Source organism: Chelonoidis abingdonii, chromosome 15 (assembly GCF_003597395.2).
Source record: "Chelonoidis abingdonii isolate Lonesome George chromosome 15, CheloAbing_2.0, whole genome shotgun sequence".
Classification (NCBI taxonomy): domain Eukaryota; kingdom Metazoa; phylum Chordata; order Testudines; family Testudinidae; genus Chelonoidis; species Chelonoidis abingdonii.
In genome coordinates this window covers 31,726,381-31,739,194 of record NC_133783.1, presented here as the reverse complement: position 1 = coordinate 31,739,194, position 12,814 = coordinate 31,726,381, and the positions used below count along the sequence as shown (strand labels likewise).

Here is a 12,814-nt window from a genome sequence, read left to right as displayed (position 1 = left end):
TTATTGCATTTCTCTGGTGCCTGCTGCCTAATAGAAATGTACAAAAGTGAAAAATAGCTCTTATTTTTTTCACAAACAAAGTCTTAAAGGGGTTTGCTTTGGAAATGTAGTATGTTTTCTATGTGGCGCATTGCATGCCATCCCATTGGCCAAGATACAGTAGTGGAATATAAAAATGTCACGCTGTACAAGCTTTGCCCTTTGGCCATCAGTCCTTAAACAACTAAATTCTTCTTAGCAATTCACAAGATGGAATACATTCTCTACACCTTCCTCTTTTTTTTTTTAAACAACCTGTCTTTTGTCACTTCTCTCTCCCTGGTGCACATCCCCTGTGTTTTGTCACTTCCTTTCTCATGCAGCTCTGCCCTGTCACCCCCTCCCCATGTGCCTGGGTGCAGTGCTCTGTCATGCCCTCCCCTATGAGCACCATGCCCTGTGTTCCCTTGTTCCTCTCCCCCATGTGCCTGGGCCCAGTGCTCTGTCATCCTCTCCCGCATGCCTTGTCAAACTTCTTCCCCTGTGCCCTATGCTCTGTCACCTCCTTCCACATGTGCCCCTTATGTCCTCTCACCCCTCTACCTATGTGCACGTGCCCAAGACTGTGGGGAGTTCTTGAACTAGAAAGATGCTCTTTATGCACAGTTCAATGGTTCAGTGCAAAACTACTAAAACTAGCTTTGCAGACAGTCCAGGAAATCAAGTGGGCTTTAAATCTATCTCCTTAACAGCTGATCAGAATTATATTCCTATGCTTTAAATGGCCATTTTAGTAGCTTTTATGTACAGATGTGAGGGTTGGTCTGCAGACAGATTCCCAAAGCAAAATTTAATTGACTCAGTGCAGTTAATAATTTACAAAAATACAGCAAAGTGCAAATGGTACATGGTTTATAAGATTCTCATTGGAAAAAAGATACAAGCAGGGCTCTCTTTTCTTCCTAGTTAAACAATTACTGCAAACAGTCAATTATGAAAGCTTACAGACTCCCAAACTCACAAAAGTCCATGACCCATACTGAATTCTGAATATAGCTCCAAAGTGTGCATCCTAGTAACACTATAAATCCACCCTGTCCAAAATTATAAAACTCATCAGTAGTATCCAATCCATATCACTATTTCTTGCCCTCATAGGAGGAGGCATTCAGTTATCTGATGTCTTGAAATAGTATGATCTAACAGACTCTTCATAAATTTTAACCCTCATCTTTTCCCAGTGTACTGCATGTTCTGATGATTCATGTTGAAGCTATGTATCTAAGAGCAGAAATGAACACAAACACAGATATTTACATAGATTTTTAACTGAGCCAAAAGATAGATTAACTATTATACATTCTCCACAGTTATACTCTTGGCAATATGCAAGTTAGAAAACATCATTTTCCAGGTTTTACATGATCATCAGCAGGTGGTGCTACCATCTTCTGCATCTGTTATACTTTTTCACTGCAAGCACTCAGAATAAGTGTTCTTTGTTATCAACATAAACATAGTTATTTTGCAGGGGGGAGAGGACACAAGAGCTCATTAATTGCTAGGATTACAAATTCTGCACTATATGCCAATAAGTAATGTCCAAACTATAGGCCTAACTCCAATGCAAGTTTTGCCTAAATGAGGAATTCAGGCTATCATACAAATAATGCAGGAAGTTGACAAACTTTTCATCATATACAGCTTTGAAAAAAAAAATTGGGTGGTTACAGAAATGGATTCTCTGCCAGGTGTTAGAAGCTTTAGATTTCTTTGGAAAGCTGTATATCACAGAGAGCACTTAAGTATTCTTCATTATCAGGCTCCAGTGCCAGGGCTTTCTTATAACACTCAATTGCTTGAGGCTTCTCCTCATTCAGTTGGTGAATAAGTCCAAGAATACTGAAATTTTTAGCATCTGCAGCGCCTCTCTGAATTCTCCTTTCTATTAATTTCTTCAGAGCATCTTTACACAGGTTTCTTTCATGCGAATTTTTCTCAATCTTCAGCCCTTTTGTGTAATGATTAATGGCCTCAGAGTTGGACTTTTTGTGATATTCCTGAAAGCGTCCATAGCGGTAGTGGAGTTGTTGCTTCTCGTCACAGGTGAGTTTCTCCATCTTAAATACTTTTTGAAAGGTGTCTTCTGCTTCTTGATATTGATTTCCTTCTGCATACATGCTTGCTAGGTCAATATAGGCATACATAAAGTTTGATTTTTGCTCCACCACCATTTTAAAATGAAAAATGCCAAATCGAATCAGTTCCTCCATCTGCTCTCTAGGTGGATATTTTGTAGCTTTTTTCATTTTGTATAACTGTGTTCTGTAGCAAAGACCTATCTGATGATGCAAGAAGCCAGAGGTTGGTGTAAATTCTAATGCCTTTTTCAAAAACCCCAGTGATTTCTCCACTAGTCCTTTTTTTCTGTAAAACTTTGCAGCATATCGCAATAAATAGGGAAGATCTGGGGTTTTTTGCAATGCTTCTTTGATGTACTTTTCTCCTTCTTTGACTTGGTCTATGTCCTGAAGTTTCAGTGCAAGGAGTGCCATAACAAAAGTGTCATTTGGATTCAGTCTTACTGCACGCCTTAAAGGTTCCAGTGATGAGTCCTCACCAGAAGAGCCTTTTGTAAGAAAATCTTCCAGGCGATATATGGCAATTGCATAGCCAGAATTAAATTCTGGATTGTTGGGTTCCTCTTCCAGAGCCTTTTCAAAGCATTTCTTTGCTCTTTCATAATACTTTATTCCAAACTTTAATAGTGCCCACCCTTGTTCACAATAGATCTCAGGGAGATGAATCTTATAGCGAGATGCACTTGAGAGGTTTTTGCAGCTGCTTTCTACCTTGCCTATGTAGGATTGAGCTTCTTGAAATTTGTTCATATGGTAATAGACCCAAGCATAGTTCCCCCAGATAACAAGACTTTTCCTGTCAACCTCATCTGCATGATTTGTCTGAACTTCTCCTTCAGCTTTTTGTAGACTTTCCAGAGCTTCCTCACTGTTGCCTTTCATGTGCTTCACATAAGCTAGCAGATTATAATTACTGAGTTTGGATTTTGTGGTTAGAAACTCAATCTGATCACAAATTGTTACCTCTAAGTTATCAAGATCAACATCATCCTTCAGCAAAGTCCATGTAAAATGGCACTGAAGTTGCAGCAAGATAGTTCTTAGCGAATTTTTGGAAATATTGCTAGAGGGAAAAAAAGAAGCATGTTTAAGCCTTTGTGAAGAAGAAGAGATTCAAATTAAAACTTTATTTACCCCAGAGGACAATTATCTATCTTTTATTTTGCTTTTCTGTACCTCTGTTTTTAATTTACAATGTTGCCAATCTTAACTAGTGAGATAACAATAATGTCACCTCTACAGATGCTTCAGAAAGAGGGTGCATCACAAGTGGTACTAATCAGAGAACAATACTTTGAGAAACCAAAGATATGGAGCTCATAGGTCTGAAGATTTGAACACCACTGGTTAGTCATATTGTCTCTGTTACTCTGATCCCATGTAAACTACAGTAACTCCTCACTTTTCTTGTCCATGTTGGATCATTTTTACTCTGTACACTTAAATTATCGTGTATTATGTTACCCTAGTAGAGTGTTCTGTGTAGTTAAAGGATAGAAAGGTGGCATGAGGCCTAAATTGGTTTGTACTTCATTTGGGCTATGTTATACCAGATCTGCACACTTCCACTTGTTTGTCTGGGGATAGGATGTTATTCAGGCCTGGTCTACACCTAAAACTAAGGTCAACCTACCTGCATCGCTTAGGGTGAATTTTTCAACCCCCGAGAGACACAGTTAAAATGACCCAAATGCCAAAGTTGATAATGCTAGGTCAACATTAGAAGCAGGACGCCTGCTAAACAACCAGTGGGGCCACTGGACTATCGTATCGAGATGCTAATGGAGCACTCAAGGAAGGGAAGGCCATTGCAGAGATACTAAATTAATTCTTTACATCTGTCTTCACCAATGCAGAAGATGTGAGGGAGATTCCCAAACCTGAGCCATCCTTTTTAGGTGACATCTGAGGAACTGTCCCAGACTGAGGTGTCTTTAGAGGAGGTTTTAGAATAAATTAAATTACACAATAACAAATCACCAGGACCAGATGGTATTCACCCAACAGTTCTGAAGGAACTCAAATGTGAAATTGCAGAACTACTGACTGTGGTATGTAACCTATTATTTAAATCAGCTTCTGGACCAGATGACTGGAGGATAGCTAATGTGATGCTAATTTTTTAAAAAGCTCCAGAGGTGATCTCAGCAATTACAGGCCAGTAAGCCTAACTTCCGTACCAGGCAAATTGGTTGAAACTATAGTAAAGGACAGAATTATCAGACATATAGCTAAATATGATTTATTGCGACAAAGTCAACTTGACTTTTATAAATGGAAATCATGCCACACCACTCTAATTCTTTAAGGGGGATCAATAAACATGTGATCACGGGTGATCGAGTGGATATAGTGTACTTAGATTTTCAGAAAGTCTTTGATGAGGTCCATCACCAAAGGCTCTTAAGCAAAGTAAGCTGTAATGGGATAAGAGGGAAGGTCCTCTCATGAATCAGTAATTGGTTAAAAGATAAGAAACAAAAGGTAGAAATAAATGGTCAGTTTTTCAGAATGGAGATAGGTAAACAGTGGTATCCCCAGCGGTCTATACAGGGACCAGAACTGTTCAACATATTCATCAATGATCTGGGAAAAGGGGTAAACCATAGGCGCCTACTTCTACTTGCGCCGGTGGGTGCTCATCCCCCTCTGCCATCAGCCCTGCCCGACTTCACCCCTGCCCCGCCCCCTCCCCTTCCTGCCTGCCCTCATTCCAACTCCTTCCCAAAGTCCCTGCCCCAACTCCACTCCCTCCTTGCCCCAGTTCTGACTCCTTCCCCAAATCCCCGCCCCAGCCCCACCTCTTCTGTGCCTCCTTCCCTGAGTGCACCACATTCCCGCTCCTCCCCCTCCCTTCTGGAGCAGCTGTTTGGCAGTGGCAAGCACTGGGAGGTAGGCGGAGGAGCAGGGACCCGGCACGCTCAGGGAAGTAGGTGCAGGGGCGGGGAGAGGAGCTTGGCTGTCAGTGGGTGCAGAGCACCTACTACTTTTTCCCCATGGGTGCTCCAGCCCCAGAGCACCCAGGGAGTCGGTAAACAGTGAGGTGGCAAATTTTGCAGGTGATACAAAACTGCATCTCCACAAACAAATATTTGTATAGCTTAAACAAAATAGAACCCAAAATCAAATACTTATTTGTTACTTGGCAGAACTTTGGTGGAACACAGAAGATCTAGCAGCTTGTGTGCCATAGTATGTGCTGCCACACAATTGCAAAATCAAGCATGCTGAAGGTGCTGGAGAGAGAGAGCAAGGGGTACAACTGGAGGATTGGGGAAGGAAAGATGAGATGGGGTGGTGGAGACCTATTAGCAAATTGTGGGGAGGTCAGGAGAAGAGGAGCCAGAAACGAACTATTAGAGCAGGCCTGCACAACTTGTAAAGCAGCGAGGGTCATATTACTTCAAAGAAAACAGCTGAGGGCCGAAACCCCCTGGCCCCGCTGAACCCCCCCTCCCAGTGCTGCTGAACCCCCATCCCCTGAAACACAACACGCCCCCCCCCCAGTGACACCCAGCCCACGGAAACAACCTCTCCAGTGCTGCCAAAACAGCCCCCTCAGCCCTGCCCGCTCCACTGAACCAAACCCTTCTTCCCTAGTGCTGCCCCGCCAAAACAGCGGTATTGAACCTTGGTAATAAGTTATAGCAGGCCCCTAAGGTAGTATAATTAAGGCAAAAAAAAATGTCTTTTTGCTAGAAGTAGAATAAGATATTCCCCACACTTTGTATTCAATTGCACTGTTGAATGAATGAGGTGTGACTGAGGAAGGCATGGAAGGCAGCACCTCCAGACAGCTGCAACCCTTGGAGAGGGGATGGGAGATCAGTAGAACAGGTCAGTCACCGACTCACCACTCACCTCCTCAGCACCCCTCCCTCACCGCCTGCTCATCTGCCCCCCTGCCACTGCCCGCCCGCATGCCTCCTCAGCCCCCCTCCCTCACCCGCTGCTTCCCTACTCACCCTCCATGGGCCGCTCAATGAGCCCATGTGGGCCGCACGCAGCCCCCTGGACGCATGTTGTGCAGGCCTCTTAGAGCTGGGGCGGAGGAGGGGGATGGAGTGGAATTCAATTTGGATCACTGGGGTCTTGGGAGAAAATGTTCCTGAATATTTTTTTCTAGTCTCAATGTTTTACACTTAGATACTACAATGAGGTCTGAAGGAGAGAGTGATAGTAATTCTATTAATGCATATCCCTACCATCAAAGACTTCCTTATTTCTATCAGGTAGCATCATTGTACAGTTTAAGTTTTTAATTGATATCAGCATAAATGTTTCATCTTTGGGTAAAAGACAAGTTTTGAGTGGAGAGGAGACTCTAAATGTTGAAATAATCCTGCACCTGTTAGGGAGCTGTGGTGTCAATTAAATTAATCCAATAGGAGAATGGACATTTCATACACAATTGTTCTCATATGAACATAAGAATGGCCGTACTGGGTCAGACCAAAGGTCCATCTAGCCCAGTATCTGTCTACCGACAGTGGCCAATGCCAGGTGCCCCAGAGAGAGTGAACTTAACAGGCAATGATCAAGTGATCTCTCTCCTGCTATCTATCTCCATCCTCTGACGAACAGAGGCTAGGGACACCATTCTTTACCCTTCCTGGCTAATAGCCATTTATGGACGTAACCACCATGAATTTATNCATTCGGAGTGATCTTGAGTACCAGACTTGGCCCACTGCCCTTACAGACACATCAGGAGTATCATCTGATCTGTGGTCATGGAGACATACTTGGACACTTTCTGGGTGGAAGTGTGGATATTCACAGTGCTCCTTCCAAGCATTCGGACCAGTTAGAGGGGTGTGGGCTCCCACATACCGAATAGGTCCATGGGGAGGATGCATATGGAACTGGATTATTCACCGAGACATCCGGGAAATTAGATCACCTGGTATACCTAACTGATTTTTATAGTCAGTGCCCCAATCTCTTAGTTGTCAGACAAACAGGATTTCATTCCTTTGTCCGTGCACTCATTCCTGAGTAGGTGGGGGCTTGTACTCGCATTGGGGAAAAATGCTGTTTTTATGTCAATTATTTTGGCTTAATTGAATAGGATTTACAGACTATTAAGAATGCTGCTGCTGTTTGCTATGCTGTATTTTTTGATTACACCTTTAATTTTAAGAACCTCCTCCCAGCCGTTGGGTCATGGTCACTGGCGTCACTCGAGAAAGTTAGGGGGGGAATGTAGGGTACTGCGGAAGACTGTGTCTCGGCCTAGCTAGGGTGTCTCCGCTTTCTCGGCGGCCTTGTGAAAAGCCCCTGCTTGCTAAGTGGCCGGTCATTGTAGGACACGGCATGCCAGTTATAACTTGCTTTTAACTGGTTGAAACCAGTTTGTATGGCCTTAGGCCAAAGGGCGGACATAGCTTGTGGGAAGTCCCTTTTTGCATTATGTATGAGTTGCTTTTGTATTGTGTATATATAGCTGTATGCTCCCGGTCCGCCTTTGGACTCCGACCCAGGCCCGAGCTGAGCTTCGGTGCCGGGTTCCCCGCCTAAGTGACAGCAATGCCCAGGGTCCCCATTGCGGATGTGTCACTTTACCTTCATTAAAGCCAAATAACTCACAGTGTGTGTGGGCCTCGTTCTTGCAGAGCATCCAAGCACGTTACATTTGGCGCAGCGAGCAGGGTGCTCTGGAAGACGATGCCGCTTTGGCCGAAGGTAGAGGAAGTAGGGGAGCCGCCGCTGTCCCTACAGCGCATACCCGGGTGGCCCCAGACGGAATGCTGGGGGCCGGTAGCGAGGGTTCTGGCAGGGTGGACTGCCCCTGCCGAGTGGCCGGAATTCTGGCAGGTGGCCGGAGTGACTCCCGAACAGCTGACGGAGGCCTTACAGCGGCTGCGGGCGAACCGGCATTCTGGGATGGAACGGCGAGCGATAGGGGAGCTCGAGTGGCTCTTCCTAACCGCCCTCCGGGCCCAGGATGAGGAGGTGCTCTGCTTACAGCGGGCCCTGGAAGATTATCGCCGAAGGGGGGATTGTGAAAGCTGGCTGACCCCCCCAATAGATTACAAGCAGCCAGTAGGTGGGGGGGGGGGGTGAGTGCTGCTCATGGACACAGCAGCCTGAACTTTTACACTACCTCTTTTCCTCTGTGTTTTTTTTCCTTATCCCTGTCAGGCTGTTAATTGGCTCTCAGCTAGGCAGACCCGATATTTCGGTAACAGATTCTGGCGACTCCAGATGGGACTCTCCTAGCTCGGACATTGAACTCCGGACGGCTGCGGCAAACTAGGAGCTGCGCCACTGGGGTGCTTAACCCCTCTTCCTCACTTCCCCGCAGCTCCTGGGGTTCGTGCTCCGATAAGGTGAGCCCTAATAGGATAAGGAAATAGTATCTGGTTCTGGTTAGAGGCAGGCCTCTTATCTGGTTCTGGTTCTGTTTTGTTTAACCGGTTACTGTTGTTTTTTTCCTTTGTATACATTTGGGCGTTAGGAACGTGGGCGGAACTGAACCTCTCGTTCGTAATTCCTCGAGTGGAAGCCATGTGTGCGAGGAAGCTCTGAGGTCGAATTGAGATTTTTCTGTCCCGTCCCCTGTAGCGGTCAGTGTAATAAAAGTGGGAAAACCTGGATTAAACTGTAATTCCCTCTGTTCTCTGTGTAATTCTTTTTTTGTTTAAGTGTCAGCAGACAGATGGGTGGGTCTTATGTTAGGAATTATGTTTTGTGTTTTATGTTTTGTCTTGTGGTGTCTGTCTTGTGGCCGGCATTGTTGTGTTTAGTGTTTCTATGGGATGGTCTGGTTTGGAATCAGGCAAAAGGGTTAAATTGAATGAACTCCTCAAAGTGGGTGTGCTTGAAAAAGGAGAGGACGATATACATTACCAAAGGCAAAATAAAATAGGAACATGCCAAGTTCCCTAGAGCCAGTACAGTAATAAACTGAATAAGGGATAAATCACCCTCAAGATGCAACGAGACATCTATTTCAAGCCTTCCTAGTCTGGCACAATCCTTCCTCCTGGTACAGCCCTTTTCCCAGCGCAGGTGGTAGGTAGGGGATTCTCTCATGATGGCCCCCATGTTCTGTTCCACTCACTATATATCTTTTGCATAGGTGGGAACCCTTGTGTCCTCTGGGTTCCACCCCTCTTCTCAATGAGAAACACCAAGTTAAAGATGGATCCAGTTCAGGTGACATTGATCACATGTCACGTAAGACCCAAGCCTTCATTCCTCCCAGCCTGACTCTACAGGAGGCTGCCTGCCAACAGAGTCATCCACAGTCCAATTGTCCTGGTTGATGGGAGCTATCTAGAGTCCAAACCACATTAATGCTCACACTTTGCATAATTACAAAGGCCTCAGAGTTATATTTCATATTTCTAGTTCTCAGATACAAGAGTGATACATTTTATATAATAGGATGACCAACTCAGTAGATTATAAGCTTTGTAATGATACATTACAAGAGACCTTTTGCATGAAGCATATTTAGTTAAATATATTCACACTCAGCATACTTTCATAAAAATATATAGAGTGCAATGTCACACTTATAACTTCAAATACAAAAATGATACATGCAATAAGATAGCATATCATAACCAGCAAGTCATAACCTTTTCAATCCAGCCCCTACTTGACAATCTTGTACACTATTCTGCTGCAAATATATAACAGTGAATGCCCAATGCTCTATATGGGCGTATGTTAAAATAAGATAATGTCACACCTGCACTACAATCCACCCTGTTCACGAATTATATGTCTCTACTGCTTTATACACATGAAACTTCTGTCTTAGATTCAGGCTGAACTAAGTTACATGGAGTAGTCCATTGACTCAGTGGGACTATTCACATGCTTCTAACTTAAGCATTTGCTTGAGTGTCTTACTGAATAAGGCCGCAAGTGTAAGGCGCCATTACAGTAGATGGGGGCTAATTTTAGCTACAACTGAGTGAGGAGAAGATCTTGGAGTCACTGTGGATGTTCTCGTTGAAGATGTCACGCAGTGTGCAGAGGCGGTGAAAAGAGCAAACGGATGTTTAGGAAGTCATTAAAAAGGGGATAGATAAATCTGAGAATATATTATTGCCCTTATTATAAACCATCCGTGGTCCTCCCCCTCAAAAAAGAATATTCTAGCACTAGAAAAGGTTCAGAGAATGGGCACTAAAATGATTAGGGGTTTGAGAGGGTCCCATATGAGGAAAAGATTAAAGAGCTAGGACTCTGTCAGCTTGGAAAAGAGGAGACTTAAGGGGGATTTGCTGAAGGTATCTAAAATCATGGTGATGTTGAGAAAGTGATAAGGAAAAGTAGTTACTTATTCCCATATGGTAACGTGCTTGATGCTCTGCAAGAACGAGGGGCCCAACACACCTGTAGTTATTTGGCTTCATGAAGGAAGTGACAACATCCGCATGGGGACCCTGGGCAGTGCTGTCACTTAGGCGTGGGACCCGCACCAGAAGCTCAGCTGGGCCTGGTCGAGTCCAAAGGCGGACTCGGGAGCATCAGCTATAAACCAAACAAAAAGCAACTCATACAATGGCAAAAAGGGACTTCCCACAACATGTCCGCCTTAGTGGCTAGCCATACATCACTGTTTCAAACCAGTTAAAAGCAAGTTAACTGCATGCCGTGTCCTAACAGACCGGCACTAGCAAGCAGGGGCTTTTCAACAAGGCCGCCGAGAAAGCGGAGACACTAGCTAGCCGAGACACAGTCTTCCGCAGTACCCTACTTCCCCTCCCTAACTTCTCGATGTACGCCAGTGACCATCAGACGCCAACGGAGCTGGAGGAGGTTCTTAAATTAAAAGGTGTAATCAAAAAATACAGCATAGCAAACAGCAGCAGCATTCTTAATAGTCTGTAAATCTATTCAATTAAGCAAATATGACAAAAAACAGCATTTTCCCCACAATGCGAGACAGAGCCCCCACCTACTCAGAGAAGATGAACGGTACAAAGTAGAATGAAATCCTGTTGTCTGACAAACTAGAGAGATTGGGGCACTGACTATAAATCTAGTTAGTATACAGAGTGAATTATTTCCCGATGTCTGGTGAATAATCGCCGTTCCATATGCATACCTCCCAGTTGGACTCTATTCGGTTAATGTGGGAGCCACAACCACCTCTAACCTGGTCCCCGAATGACTTGGAAGAGACACTGTGAATATCACACTTCCACACCAGAAAGTGTCGCAAGATGTCCTCCATGACCACAGATAGATGATACTCCTGATGTGTCTGTAAGAGGCAGTGGCATGTCCTGGTACTCAAGATCACCTCCGAATGACCAATCAGTGGTCATTCAGGAGAAGTCCCTGAATTTCCCAAACATACTAAGATCCCCACTGCAATGCCTTTACCCAGCCTCAGTGATATTCAATACCATCTTTCCGGTGTAGTACTATAATTTACATCTTTATTTAGAGCTATTCCGAAGGTACTTCAAAAGGCATTATACATTAATAGCATAGGAGGGGGTTACATTTATTAGTCACTGGATGGTTTCAATATGGGTAAAATTTCCAGTGCAGAACAACTCTTTGGGTAATTTGTTATTACAAATCAGTTAGTAGGAGAGCATACATGCATGAAGGATTTATCCAGAACACAGGGCACAAGCCTGTAGAATGAAACCGCAAATACAAATCAGTAACCACATTCCCAAGCAGGTCCCAACAAATGTTCCTCCCCATGCCAGGTAATAAATCTTGTTTTTCTTACCAGGGTCAGTCTTAAATCCTTTCTAGTTCAGGAATTCCTGACTTGGAAGTTTCAGTGCAGTGAGTGTTCCTTCTTCTTTCCAACACGTCCGTGGTTCAGCATCCTACAGGGGAGAGGTTACTAGCACATTACCTGTCATGGTTTTGCTTCTAGAAAAATGCAAGGACATGAGATTGTCAGTGGACAAGGAAGGTTACTTAGCACTTCCCTTGTACTGTTCTCGCTGCTGCCAGAAGGCGCAAGCAGCAGAGAATCCTGTGGCACCTTATAGACAACAGACATTTGGAGCATGAGCTTCATGGGTGAAATACCCTCTTCGTCAGAAGGCATCGTGGAGCTGATAGAGAAATAGGCTAAGCATCAGTAGGAGAATCTCCCAAACAGGGAGGGGTCTTTTTGCAGTGAAGAAACATGGCTCATGCAGTCATCTGTGCATTTCACAGTGGGTGATAGTTAGCAGACTTATAAATGGGCTTTTCTGCATGAAGCCAAAGCAGTCTTCATTGGGGACCTTTACATCAAATCCATCTCCTGTTCCAAGGAGTGGCAGGGCTGCTAGGGTCTCGGGTAGTCGCTCTTACCTGTGTAGAAAGGAGCCTAACATTTCATTAGTGCCTGGCAGTGGTTTTGAAGATCTCCATAGCTGCTTCGGCACATTCAGCACACCACGCGACCCCCTTTCTGGTTATCACCAAGTCCTTAGCTGGAGCAGGTCCGTGAATGGACCAGTTCTTAATCTTCAGCCTACCAGCTATTATTTTTTTCTTTCCATGTTTAACCTCATTCTGTTCTTTGTTCCTTCTTCCTTTTGGCTTCTTTTTAACACTACAAAGGAACTTCTGCTCTTCACATCAACACCTTCCCAGCACGAACACATAAACATTGCCATTTAATACAGTACATATCTTAGTATTCAATGTAAGCCCATATACCCTTCATCTAAAAACCTTATTAAGACTTTGAGCAACAGACCAGGCAAGCA

At 44.3% G+C, this 12,814-nt stretch overlaps 1 protein-coding gene across 1 annotated transcript in view; it reads right to left on the bottom strand.

The window, feature by feature from the left end:
- Positions 1–874: 874 nt before the first annotated feature.
- IFIT5 (interferon induced protein with tetratricopeptide repeats 5) overlaps positions 875–12,814 on the bottom strand; it is a 16,463-nt gene continuing 4,523 nt past the window's right edge. The window contains exon 2 of the mRNA XM_032770309.2: positions 875–3,183. Within this exon, the coding sequence (XP_032626200.1) occupies positions 1,743–3,183 (1,441 nt within the window). The 3' untranslated portion in view covers positions 875–1,742. The remainder of the gene's footprint in view (positions 3,184–12,814) is intronic.